The sequence below is a fragment of the Corvus cornix genome, chromosome 13 (assembly GCF_000738735.6).
Source record: "Corvus cornix cornix isolate S_Up_H32 chromosome 13, ASM73873v5, whole genome shotgun sequence".
Classification (NCBI taxonomy): domain Eukaryota; kingdom Metazoa; phylum Chordata; class Aves; order Passeriformes; family Corvidae; genus Corvus; species Corvus cornix.
This window is the reverse complement of record NC_046343.1, coordinates 5,808,430-5,822,501: the sequence shown is the minus strand read 5'-3', so window position 1 is coordinate 5,822,501 and position 14,072 is coordinate 5,808,430. Positions and strand designations below refer to the sequence as shown.

The window sequence follows — 14,072 nt, the reverse complement described above, 5'->3', positions numbered from 1 at the left end:
ACAGATCAGTAGGAATTTCATTCTTACCCCACCCCCTACTTTGCCTCCTCCTTTTTTCTCCCCTTTTTTTATTTTTTGGGGAGGTTTGGGGGTGGGGGTTGGGGGTTTTTTTGTTGTTTTGGGGGGTTCCTTTGGAGTTTTATCTTTTCCCTGAGATGAAAGAAATGCGAAGCTTAAACTCATTGCTTTGAGAAACAGTTCTCCAGGTCCTATCTTTTCACTATCCGTGCCTTGTGATTAGAGGGGGAGGAAAAAAATAATCAAAAGGAAATCTTGTTATTTCTTATACCATAAAAACAATTACATTTCAGCCAGAACTCCTGCCTAGGTGACGACCCAAGAACAGGCATTTGTGGCTGTGCCGAGCCGAGTTTTGTACGAGGGCCGGGTGGGAGCCGCAGCTTCAGGTCTGTTACGGGTTCAGGTCTGTCACAGGAGCGGTGCCGGTGCGGCTGCGGGCGGCTGGAGGAACCCGCGGTCCCGCGGCTGCATGCGGGTGTCCCGTGCGCGTCTCGGGAGCACAGGTAGCCCGAAGGCCGGCGGGGCAGGGACGCGTCCCGCTTCCTCCGGGAGATACCAGCCCAGCACCAGCAGAGCAGCGCAGGGAGAGGCCGGGCGCCCTCAGGGTCCGGGCGGACGGGGGGGCCGAGCCGCCGCTCCCTCCGCGCGCCCCTCACGGCGACCTTCCGGCTGCGGGGGCCGGGCGGCGGCGGCGGACGGGCAGCTCCTCCGGCCAATCGGGCGCTCGGAGCGGCGCGGGGCGCCCCGCCCCTTCAGCCGAGCGGCCCAATCAGAGCCGCGTCTTCGGGCCGGGGGGCGGGACTTCCGCGGCCGGGGAGGCGGTTTTGTGTGTGCGAGCGCTGCGCGGTCCCGGCTCCCCGCGGGCGGCGGCGCTTGGGGGGCCCGGCCCGGCCCGACCCCGCGGGCAGCGCTGAGCGGCGGCAGCGGAGGGGGGTCCCTCTCCTGCCGTAGTGGGGGGCCCCCGCGGGGGCGGCGGGGTCCCCCCGAGGGCGCGGTAGTGACGGCGGCTCGTCCCCCGGTTGGTCCCCCGGTTGTCGGCTCCCCGCGCGGGGTGAGGGGCGGGCAGGTGGGCGATGAATGGGTTCAGCACCGAGGAGGACAGCCGGGATGGGCCGCCCGCCGCCCCTTTTACGGCCAGAGCTGCTGCCTCATCGACGACGGGGACCGCTGCGTGCGCCCCGCCGGCAACGCGTCCTTCAGCAAGAGGATCCAGAAGAGCATCTCGCAGAAGAAGCTGAAGCTGGACATCGACAAAAGTGTGAGTGCGGCCTCGGCCTGGGCTGCCGGGCGCTGCCGAGCCCTCCGGAGGGGCGGCCGGGCCGGCCCCAGCCGCCACCCGCACTGCGGTGCCTCCGGGGAGACGCGGATCCGCCCGGCGAGTTGAGCTCCCGGGCGGCCGGGGGGGTTGGCGTTGGCCGTGCGGGCTGCGGGGCTGTGTGCGGCACACACGGTGCCTCCGGACCGCCTTTCCCCATCCCCAGCGTTACAGCTCTCGGCAAGGGAAGGACGTGCCTGGGTGGACGCGGCTGTTCCCCGGGTGCGTAGCCGGCTTTTCCCTATGGCACTGACCGTGTGCTGGGGCATAACGAAGCTAAAGCACTAAACCCCGTGTTTGGGAGGCAGGTGGTGTGCAGGGAAGCAAAGGAGCGAGCTGTCAGTGCTTCCGAGGCAGGAGTGCTGTTCCCATTGCGGTTTCGGGTTGGAAAGGCTGGTGCTGTCAGGTGAAAACAGCGCTGTGGTTGCTGCTTCAGTCAGGCGGCTCTGACGTTACTTCTTTAATTGGTAGGAATTGGTGTTGTAGTGAAGCAGGTTAAAAGCCGAGCTGGTAGTGAGATGTGCTGCATCTTTAGCGGGGCTTATTCGCACACAGAACAGCCCGGTTTGCTGCTTAATGACACTTAAGTGACAGCTGTCAGCTCGAGATAGAGACGGGTTATTTGCCCAGCAGAGAAATAGGCAGAGCAGAGTAGACCGTCAAGATCACAGAAGGAATTTCTCAGAAGTGATTCAGTTAACGGAATTCAGCTCTGCACGCTTTTCTTACCTGATCTTTAAAGATCAGAATCACTAAAAACAAAGCAAAAAAAAAAAAAAAAGGTGAAGTTTTGAGTCAGTCTGTTTGGCAGCTCCCCCAGTTGGTTGGGTCCCTTTTGCACAGCCGAAATGCATCGTGTCACGGGAAGAGAGTGACTCAATTTGAAACATATTCTTAAAAAATAGAGTATTTCTCCCGGTTGTAGTCCTCAGCAGATTTGTCTAGTGGCGTAGTAATTTCTTGCATTTTCGAAATGAGTCTTTGTTGACAGATGCCAGGCTTTAGAAACAAAAAGGGGAGATCAGACTAATGAAGTCAGAACAAAGGGAAAGTGTAAAGCCGGCTGCGTGGAGTGATTTTGGATGTAGGGTGCCTGTGTTCTCTGAAGATATTTTTGCCTTACAGATACCAAATAATTTTGATCTTTTGAGGTCCTTTGTTTTGCTAATTCTAGTGAGATAATATTTGTTAAAAGGGAGGTTCCGTGGCTGAACAAGCAAATAGGAAAGAGGCTATTCTGCGTTTGGTTTATTTGTTTTAATTGAGGTGAGCAGCCCAACTTTTATTTGGTCAACGTTTTGAAACACTTGCATTAGTAATCCTCCGTGCTATTCAAGCCAGAAAATTCACAATAGTGGAATAGAATAATTTTTTTTTTTTTGGTAGTTACCTGCTAGTAAGTCCTGAAATAAATGCATTTCCTCCAGACAAGCACCCATTTTTTTCCTGACATATGATTGCAGCCATAAAAAAGAAATACATTATCTGCAGAGGTTCAAGTTCAGCTGGAGCTTGAGTTCTTTGTTTTCTTTGCCTTTAGTCTTTGTAAGATAAGTTATTTCTAAATAAAGAGAGTGATATCAGACCTGGGGTTTAAGATTAGAAATTCCTCAATGTCAGTCAGTCACACCAGTCTTGAGGGATGCACTTGACACTGGTGTCTAAGTGGTTGCTGTTTCACAGTATCTTTTTTTGATTGCTTTTTTCACCACTTCTGGTTCTTAGGTGAGACATCTGTATATTTGTGATTTTCACAAGAACTTCATTCAAAGTGTTCGGAACAAAAGGAAGAGGAAGACGAGCGATGATGGAGGTGACTCTCCCGAGCACGACACGGATGTTCCGGAGGTTTGTGGGCTGCTTTGCCAGTTCTTAGCATGTTGAAGTTTTACTTGGATGCTCTCATATATCAGAAAATATTTATATCTTAAATTGCAAGGCCACCGAAGCTGCTGTGGAGTTACTTTCACTTTCCAGGAAGAGTTTTTTTAACGTGTGGTGTCCTGATTCTCTTCCTCATTCCTGTATGAGTTGTTTGCCCCTGTAAAGTTTTCTATAAAAAGAGGTGTGATAAGGTAACTGCACAGCTTTGTGTATGTACAGTTAAAACTGTATTTGATACTAATTTTTTTAAGGACAAAAATAAGTTGGTTTTGGTTCTGTCTGATGCCCCATCATAATTCTTTGTTACCTAACATGCATCATTTTGCAAATACACTACAGAATTCAATAGGTCACTCTCTTTGATTGGGTGTTTGATATCCAGGGATAGTGAGCTGCTCCAGATATTTGCATATATGGTATTTTTTTAGCACTATTTAAAACTACCTTTAAATAGTTTGTAACACATTTTTATTTTCAGGAGATAGGCCTGGGGGAAGTTTTCTGTGATAGAGAACTCTAGAATAATCCTTTCTCTGTGCCGTTGCGGGCTGCACTTGCTTCAGTGATGTTTCTGGTAGTGTTGACATGGCAAAAGTTGTGCAGAGGTGGTGTTGGGAGAAGCAGAGCATGGCCACGTCAGCAGAGCCCTCTGCTGGAAATGCCAGCCCTATTGGCAAAAAGCCTTTAATTTCTGAAAGGAAAAAAAAAAGCCACCAAGAGTCATTTGCCAGCAAAGCTGTGCCTTGGTGCAAAGCTTGTGCACACACCTCCTGTGTGGAGGTGTTGAAAGAGTAGCAAGTTTTTGGTATTGAGTTTTTTTTAAGATAACCTGACCTTTTGTTATCACTGTTCATGTTTCCGTTCTGCAAGGTTCTTCCTCAAAACTTTCCTGTTCAAGCTTTGCAGTAGTTGCCAGGGTGATTGCTGAAGACCCAGTTGGCATCTAAAAATGTTGGTGCTGTAGAGCACACAGAATATTTGGTGGCTGAAATCTGAGGGATGCACGTCACCCAGCTGAACAGGGAACTCTGCACTGTGTCAGTTTTAATGTCACTTCCCGCTCTCTTTTCAGCAGAGATTCCTTTTGTCTTTGAAATTTGGCATTTCCCACGTGATCTTCATCTTCCCTGCTGTAACCTTGCCACCACCCCCTTTGCTTTTAAACTGTGCACTTCCTATTTAAGTATTTGAATTTCATTTCATCTTTCTACTCTGTTTTATGTCACAAGCCATTTGTTCAGTGCCTGCTAAATTGTTATTTCATGTGTGAGCTTTTTAAACCTTGTGGGAACAAAAGGTTCCCCTTTGCTTGGCGGTTGCAGAGGTGTAATTGAGAGCAGAAATTGGCCAGCAATTCTGTTGACAGCATGTGAACCAGAACAAAATTTTCTATTTCCCTGAGGCTATTTTGGTCCTTTAGCATTAACAAATACAAAATATACTTAGGTTTGTCAGTAAGACAAGCCGGTGTGGTTCTGAATGCAAGCAAGGAGAAGTCCTGTTGAGGAAGAAGTAGTTATTTTTAGATAAAATAACTACTCATAGAAGCTAAAGGTAGTGCTCATGCCCTCTTCCTCACTTCCAGGTTGACTTGTTCCAGCTCCAGGTGAACACCCTGCGACGTTACAAGAGACATTATAAGTTGCAGACTAGGCCTGGACTCAACAAGGCTCAGCTTGCAGAAGTAAGTGACGACAGCGGTGGGTGTTACCTCTGTTACGAGAAAACTTCTTATCTCCCCTGTTCAAGTGCACGTTTTGTGGACACTCACACCAGTGTGACTCACTGGTACAGACCAAGTACTCTCTGAAAGGTTTCAGGGAATGATGGCAGCAGAAAGCTTCCTGCTTGCTTTCACCTGGGACAGGCTTGGAAGGCATGGACACTGGCTCTTGAAAGCCTGTTTTAGTAACTTGTTTGTCTCTCCTTCCTTTCCTACCCTTTTCGTAGTCAAAATCGGTGCCCTTTAGGGAGCAGAAACAGGACCCAGTTTTCTGTGGCCTGGAGGTTATCTGGGGGTGGCTGCTCAGCTGAAACTCAGACTTAACCCACAAATAGTGTCTTTAAGTGCTCCTGTTAGTTCTTCTTTCTAACACGCACTTGAACTCATTGGAATTGCTTATTATTAAAGGCGGCATCACTGTCCATCGATTCAGATTCTTTATTTCCCTCCCTTGTCCTGATGATTCTGTATTTTAAAAGGATTTTTTCGTAAGGGCCTCTGCTGCTTTCTGACCATATGGGCTCCTTGTTCAGAAAGAACTCTCCGTATCTCTCTGTTATTTGGGCGAGTTGTGCTTGCTATGCTTCTGCTCTGCTCTCTTTCCTGACTTGATCTGAAAAGCATACTGTGGGAAAAATCTTCTCTAAACTTGAAAAAACTGTAGTAGTTACTGATTAGTAGTGAGGTTGATTTTTTTAAGTTGTGGCTTTTACAACTGTCTGCCTAAAACTGCCTGGTTTGCTTTTACTTTTGCTTTAAAGAACAAAAACCTGACAGACCAAAAAAGTCAGCAAGACACTGTCTGTCTTTCTTTCAAAGTCAACCAAGGAATGAATGTACAGAATATAGAGAATGTGCAGTGTAGGGCATGTAGGAGTAAGTTAAACAAAGCAGGATGGGGTTGTTCCTCATTAGCAGTCGTGATTTGTCATATTCTAACTAATCAGTTCGTAGTCTGTCAGCTGCCTCCTGCCATGAAGGACTGCCTGCTTAAGGAATTTACCATGAAGGTACCCAAGAGGAAAGAAAAGATCAATTACTGTGCAGGTGGAAAATAAAGGGAGCCTAATTTAAAGTTGTCACACACTTCCCAGATTTCCTGTGAAGCCTTAGCAGCTTTGACTCTATGCTGGATCCTCATCCAGCTCCCATGCTTGGATCACTGCTGGCTGAGGCTCTTACACTCCTCATACTATCCCACTATAAGGAAAACTCAAGCATCCATAAATCTCCTTGGAGTTACTTATTGCTCAACCTGCATCAAAATCCCATTCTGGATCTGTGTTGGGTATCAAAAAAGAGCTTCTTCCATGTGAGAAGCAGATCTTGTCCAGCTCCAACATGTTTTCTGTATTCACTTTCTGAGGAAAAAGTAGCTAACGTTTCAGGCCTTATGCTATTGTCAGAGAGGGATAGCCCTATCCAAACCCTAACCCTCCCATTTCAAATTACCTGACGTTCCTCTCAGTGAAAACTTAAGAGTCTAAAGGAAATCATTCTGGATAAAACTTGGCTACACCTGGTTCACACAGCAAAGTGCTGCAGTGTTTCTGACACTGTCCTTTAAAACACAGAGGTGCAGGGAAAACTTGCTTGCCAAATAATCTCAGCACAAAATGTCGCTGAGGAGAAGCTGTGCTGCTTTGGCAGGAGGACACTCTGGCTTCCAAATTCCTCTTGTAGGTTGGCTGCAAATCCTGCTGACATAGCAAGGCTCTGCTATGTTCATACACACATTCCAGCTGTAAAGAGAGAGGGAGGTAAATGAGGACTGACAGTTGGAATTGGTGCATGTTTCACTCAAAGGATAATGCACTCAGTGGCCATAAAATTGCTTTTGGAAAGTGAAGAGAAACCCTGTTCTGATCATTTATAGTTTTTAATTCCAGCATTTCTGTCTCTTTACTTTTTGTTCTTCTAGACTGTCAGTCGTCATTTCAGGAATATTCCAGTGAATGAGAAGGAGACACTTGCATATTTCATCTACATGGTGAAGAACAACAAGAGCAGGCTGGACCAGAAATCAGAAGGCAGCAAGCAACTAGATTGAAGATTAACAAGGCTTGGAATAAGAGGGATCTTGAAAGAACATGTGGTATTGTGCATTTTAGGTATATAAAAACTGTTAAAGTATATTGTAAATTTTTTTTTTAAATGCAGTGTCTGGATGACATAAAAAAATATAGACATTCTTATGAGGAGTATTTGAAAACATGTGCCCAGCATGTTTCCGAAGACTTCTTCCCCTCATTTCAAAGTCATATTGGAATAAAGAAATGAGGATAATGGGGAAACCAAATAAACCTGTAGAACTGTGGAGTTTGTCAACTTGGTGTTTTAAACCATTTCTGGAAATCTACATCTCAGTGCAATTCAGATCCCAGATGGAATTTTTTTCACTGAGTTCAGGCTGCATCACAAACCACCATGCAGTTTGTCTTGGTACAGGACCGGAAGAGCAGCAGAGATAAAATTCATTATCGAGGTGCATGGGTCAGAAGTTTGTCTGAAGCTTGCTGCTCACCTACACATGCTCTGTCTTGCCTTGAGTCAGTGCTTCAAGTCCCAAACTTCTACAAATGCTCCAGCTCACCAGATCTACTCCAGTGAACGCTACTTGACCAATATGAAATTGATGTATTTTTTTTGCCATTTTTACCTCCTGACCCCATCCAACACAGATGCCAACCAACTCTCTGCAGTCTCTTTTTCTAATCTCTTTTATTTAAGAACTCACTAATTAAATTTTATGTAAGCATTTAAAAACTTCTGCATTTCTCTGAATGTGGTATTAAGGCCAACACAACCTATTTGCTGGGTCTGATCATGTTGGTAGAAGTGCTTATTTAATAGATTTATGTATATTTCAGTGATGGCAGGTGAAACAATGGCTTGAGACATCAGTCTCTTAATTTCTGTGTCAGGTCAGTATCGGTCACAAGTGATGTGAATTTTACGCTGAAGCTTTAGCAGATGTCATGAAACTGCTGTGTGCATTCAGGGGCTCTGTTTAGTATAGAGCAGATTTATGGGTGAGACACCATAACCAGGGCAGTGATCTGACTGGAGCATTTCATGATACATTTCATCTCCCTTTGCAATGGGCAAGAAGCATCAAAGCATTTGCCTTTCATGAACATTACATGTACTTTCATGAGAGCTGTGTGAGTGAGGGTGGCACACTGGTTGCTCCCTACTTGGGCACTGTAGGAGGAGATCACCCTGATTTTATTTAAAGCCAAGGTGTCCTTACAGATAATACAGTGGGTTTTTTGGCAAAAGGAGCTTATAAAAGTGTTGGTTGTGACTGACTGTTCTCCAGTGACCTCAAATTCTCTTCAGGGGATCTCATGATGTAAAGCACTGCTCTGTTTCTTCGCTGTCCTGACCAGTGTCTCCATTCTGCTACAAGATGCCAAGACTCCACATAGAGAGGATATTCTCAACAAGCCTTAAGCAACGAAATGAACAGTAGAAAACTTTGGCTAGCATTTTGTAAATGGCAGGTTTTATTATTTCAAAACTGGATGAAGATTTGTTGAAGAGCTAAACACACTGGTCATGGTCCCAGCTTAGTACTGCATCGTGTTTTGTAAGGCATGAAGGGTTCACTTAGTGAAGCTCTTGTTGAAGCTCTCCCAGGGTCTCTTTAAAATTCAAGTCACAATTTAAAGCAAGTTGTTCACATCACTCTGAATTGTTTGCTAATACTCCAAAAACATGTTCAACAAACTTCAACATGTCTTAAGTCCTGTGTCATAGGCAGAAATACTCCATTATGGTACACGTCCCATTTGTGACGTCTGGGGAGTGTGATTGTTTCAGCGTTCCTTGTTCTGTTCCTTGTTTGATGGATTTTCAGAACATCAGACCAGAGAGAGGCTCAAGGAATGAGGAGAGGATGTCTTGTGTCGGTATTTCACGAATGTTTAAAAATTTCCTAATTGTGCTGGTCCTTTCCTTATTGAAAGGGTGGAGTAACTCCCACATCAGTCAACATGATCTGGCTTCTCTCATTCAGGACAGATGGTTAGAAGGGTATGTTCTCTGACTGCATGTTAATCTCCAAAGTGCTCATGTAGTCAGAGGATGTTACCAAGGGAAAATGAGTTTCTGAGTTGAGAAGGTTATGCCTCATAGTGATTCTTCCCCTGTACTGGGCAGTGGTGAGGCCACACCTCGAGTGCTGTGTTCAGTTCTGGTCCCCTCAATTCAGGAAGGACCAGCAGCTCCAGAGAAGGGAAACAAAGCTGGTGAAGGATCTGGAGCACAGGTCCTGGGAGGAATGGCTGAGGGAGCTGGGGTTGTTCAGGCTAGAGAAGAGGAGGTTCAGGGGCACCTTCTCACTCTCTGTAGCTCCCTTGAGAGGAGGGTGGAGCCAGGTGGGGGTTGGCCTCTTCTCCCAGGCAACCAGCAACAGGACAAGGGGAAATGGCCTCAAGCTGCACCAGGAAGGTTTAGGTTGGACATTTGGAGGAATTTCTTCACAGAAGGGGTGATTGAAGATGGGAATGGGCTTCCCAGGGAGGTGGTGGAGTCACTGTCCCTGGAGGTGTTCAAGAAAAGACTGGATGTGGCACTTGGTGCCATGGTCTAATTGACACGGTGGTGTTTGGTCATAGGTTGGACTCGATGATCTCAGAGGTCTTTTCCAACCTAATTGATTCTGTGATTCTGTGATTCTAGACCAAAACTGTAAAAACGTAGTTTGTTTGGGATTTACTTTCTTTGTGGTTGTATTTTATTTTGCTTTATTTTTAAGAGTAAATAAATCTGTTGGGGTGTTTTAGTAGCCAGCAGCAAACTTATTCTTTTCAAGGAAATACGGTGGCAGGTTCCATCTGTTCAGGTGTATTCACTGGAATGCTTTTGTGCCGAGGTGGTATCCAGGAAACTTTTCTTTTTTTCCTGAAATAGTCAATTGATGTTAAATGTGATCCTTGTTGGTTTCACTTCTAAAGCAATTACACTTTTTTGAAAAAAATTCTTAGTGAAATGTGATGATGAAGAGATGTTTACCAGCCATTAGCAGTTGTTTATAAGGTGGAAAGCTTGGAGGCAAGACACCAAAGAAACGGAAGAATCTTTGGCTGTCAGACCCCATGGCCTTATAAACCCCTTGCAAATGCCTTATTACCTTGTTCTCAACTTAGCTAAAGCAAAACACCTTGAGCAACAGAAAGCTGATGGTCTTGTTGGGAGGGTCAGCCACTTGCTGGCTCCCGTGCTATGAACTGAAACCACACGTCAATTCAGTAGCAATATCCATGTTCAGGGTGCCTGTGATTCTTGAAAAGCATTTAGTGTCTAATAACCAGAAAACGCAACAATGCAATTGTCGTTGTGTACGATACCGTGCTGTGTGTTCGATTCCTTATGCTGCATGCCAAGTGAAAAAACAAAAGGAAGACTTTCCAACTTTTTATTTTAAATGTCAAAGTAAATGTGTTTGAACCTCACACTTGTGAAGCCATGAGGTGGGACATTTTCTCAGCACTTTTAGATGGGACTTGTTGGAAAGGTGTAAGACCCAAATTGCTTTGGCTGGTATGATAAGAGATTTTTTTTTTTGCATTTTGCTTTTCACAGATGGGCCTTAAATTCTGTCTAGCTTTGAACCATGGAGCACAAGCCTTGGGGGCATGGAGGATGACCAGATGTCATATTCTATTTATAATAGTGAAAGCTTATTTCTTACAAGCCTGCATAGGTGACATTCACCCTGGGGCAGAGGAATTGTCTCTGAACGTCTCCGGCCATTATATAGCCTAATGCAATTCCATAGCCTAGCTCAATTCTCATTGCAGACTTCCATTAACTTAATTAGAGTTTTGAATAGATCCAAAGCCATTAGTATGCAATCCAAATAATGCAGAAACATCTCTTCTGGGGTTAATTTCATCCTGTATGCTGACCCTCTGCTCACTTCAAGGGAAGAAGAAGAAATCATTGCTGGTAGTTACTGGCTTGAGCTCAACTCAGGGGAGTTGGAAGCATGCAAAGACTCGAGTCGGTAGCAACCTGATGGCTGAAAAGTGCAAATACATCCAAGGAGGCTCTGTTAGAATGCAGTTTTCAAAATTTCTGAATCTGAAAGATTATTTTATCTCAACCTGAAGTAAACAGTTGCATTTAAAAGTAATGTTTCTTTTGCCAGGCACTTTAGATGCTCAGCCTGAGAAAAGCAGAGGTTTGTACCACTTTCCTCCAGTATTCTGGTGTCCCAGTTTTCCTTAGAAATGTGGCTGTAAACCACTATATACCCCTGTGTGCAAGGCTTAACCAGAACATGTCAAGCCTGGCATTTCAAGTTAGTCTAAAGTGCAAGCTAGGTTCAGAGAGGCTTTGAACACAAGAGCCTAAATAATCTGCAGTAAATGGGAGTTTTCATGTGGGTCATGATGGCACAGGGAGGATGAAGCAGGACATGGCCCACAGAGAGACTGAACAAAACTCGCTTCCACAGCAGCAGCAGCAGCAGCATGGAGGGAGATTTGTTCTGCATCAGCTCTTGTGATGGATGTTTTATGAGAGGGGGAGGAGGGCAAGCTGTGCACTTTACATCTTTTGGTTGAGCCAAATGTAAATACCAATGGGAGATCTTCAGCAGGAACTGCAGTTGGAGTGGTGAGGAGGGGTCTGCTGAGGGACTGTTTGTTTAAGTTCGCAGATCTCTGAACTTCCCTGGAGCACTAGAGTCACTTTGTCTCTACAGTTTAGAAACGTGGGTAATACAAGGTGGCCTCCCTTCCAAAAGGAGTCCTTGTGCTGCCCAGAGTAAGGACTGAAGAGTCCTAAAGGTGAAGGAATGTTATTTGATGCCTCACTCCTCGTGTCACTGATGCCCTTTAACCACCTCTAGCTTACCAAGTTAGGGAGTTCTCATTTTCCACTTTTGAAGTGCAAATGAACTGTTAGGATGTAAGATACTCCTTGCACTTTTCACAGCTATCCCTGGTCTTGCGTTTTGGACTTGCTTGTGAACACATCTGTTTGGGATGAACTAAATGCTTGAAGAAAGTGTGGGGAGAGGGGGAGGCTCCTGCCTTAAACCTGAACTTCCCTTGCAAGCAGCTCTGCAGGCCATCCTCTACATCAGCAGGCTCCAGGAGCCTCTGGCTTACCTGAGCCTTACCAGGGCTGGGTTTACTCCTGTCCTACCCACACCTCTGCTCCACAGCTACTGCAGGGGAGGTGGGTAGCAGGTAACTTGCAGAATGGTTTGGAGTCTTTTGGCAGGCTTACTGGGAGAGAAAACTGTGTTCCCTCTTCTGTTTCTGGCCTCCATGTGTTGTGCTGATCTTATGCCAAATGTTTTGGACACCTTGTATTTTTAACTGTGTAATATAGCTGTGTATTGTTAAAGCAACTTAGTAACTTATAGCAAAAACTGTAGAACTCATTTCTCTGAGGTGTAGGAAATGTCCTGCTTCCACTGTGTATGAGACTTTAACTCTGTACTGTCTGACAAAGATAAATTCTGAATTTCACTTTAATAAATGATCTATCTAGCAACTAGGCCCACATTCCCTTGTTTGCCTTCCTGCCCTCGGCACGGATGGTTCCAGAGCCAATGGAGTTCTGCTTTGTGTGAATGTTTCGTGCCAGGCTTCTGAGATTCGCTGTCTTTTCCTGGCCACCTCCCCAGGGCTGAAAACACTGCAGACCTGGAGCAGAGAATGGCACTGCTGAGTGGGAATGCCAAGCCTGGAGTAAAATCTCAGGTGATGGGATGTTTTGTGACAAACCCATGTGGGTTGCACAGGTGCAATTCATGGAGTCTTTTGAATGCAACAAAAAGACAATTCACAAGAACGATGGAAGTTGTTGAAGAGCTACGTGCCCTTGCATTTTGGGGAGTATTGGGCTTGTCTGTGATGGGAATTCCTCCCCTCCTGTATCATGAACAGTCTATCAAGTGCAGCTTCTCATTTGATTTATGTTTCCTAATGAATCTTCTTTATGTCTAGTTCAACCCTGTGCTTCTGTTCCCTTCTCAAGAACATCCTTGGCTTCATTTCATGCATGATTTATAGCTCCTGTTGTCCAGAGTCAAACCTGCATGCCCAGCTGACAAGGTGGGCGCTGCTCCAGAGCAATGCTGACATGGAGCATCCCAACATTCAAGATTCTTTCCCATTAAGTGAAATTTAATTCAGTTCAATTTTTTTTTCCTGATACTCCTCTTCCTCCTGACCATCAGTCTTACAGGCAAAGGTGTCTCACTTTTTTGCAGCACTGAGGAAGCAAGTGAAAAAAGCTGGGACTTGAGTACTTGTTCATCTGAATTCTGTCATGGTGTTTCCAAAGGCTCTGCTGGCACTGGCTGAGTCATGCTTTTAGCCTTGATTTTTTGCCTGGAAAGAGGTTGTAGTGTAGGTTTTCACACATTTGGATTCTCACAGGGGAGGATGATCAGATGTTGAAAGCTTTACACCCAAAACAGAGCCCAGTGTCCCTAGTGCCTGCCTTTGTGGATGTGTCTGGAGGCCTTAATGAACCAGGATAATTTTGGAATCTGCTGCCATGCCACATGAGGTCCCTGCCTCAGGGAGCTTTCAGCTGAGAAAGGCAAGACCAGAGTGACACAGGTGGGCACTGTGGAACAAGGAGCAAGGGTGGATCATGTCTCAAAAGTCTTCAGGTGAGGACAAGGGCAGCATACCCCAGTGGAAGGGGAAAACTCTTGTCATTTGCATTCCCAAATTGATGAGTGGGGGCCTCTTCTGCCAGCACAGTGAGAAGGAGAGGAGGGCTCAAGGAGGACAGCTGTAAGCAGCAACCTGTTGTGCAGGTGTTAACTTTAGTATGAGAGGGTATAATGAAAACTTCTGATAGGAATACACCCTGCCAGTTAATCTGTTATTCATTACTCTATAGTAATGAATAACGCTACTTAATCTCATGTTTGCTCCCTGCCAAGAAACCCACAGAAGATTTCAAACTCGAAACCGAGGTGGAATCTGCTCAGTCTTTTTAACTTACACTGAGAAACAGCAGATTGATCTGAGGGCTGAGAACTGCACGTCCCTCTCTGCACTCCCGGCTGCCGTGCGAGGGCAGTGTTAGCTCGGGAGCCCGGAGGGGGGGATCGCTGCCCCTCCGAGCCCAGGGCAGCTGCCGGGGGCA

The 14,072-nt window shown here is 45.9% G+C and overlaps 1 protein-coding gene across 1 annotated transcript; it reads left to right on the top strand.

Annotated features, from left to right (window-relative positions):
* The first annotated feature begins 994 nt into the window (after nucleotides 1–994).
* On the top strand, nucleotides 995–12,461 carry SAP30L (SAP30 like). The gene is given in 5 exon segments (XM_039559952.1): nucleotides 995–1,140; nucleotides 1,143–1,279; nucleotides 3,062–3,184; nucleotides 4,806–4,904; nucleotides 6,865–12,461. Coding segments are annotated over 5 exon segments (534 nt in total). The 5' UTR covers nucleotides 995–1,094; the 3' UTR covers nucleotides 6,994–12,461.
* The last annotated feature ends 1,611 nt before the right edge of the window (nucleotides 12,462–14,072 follow it).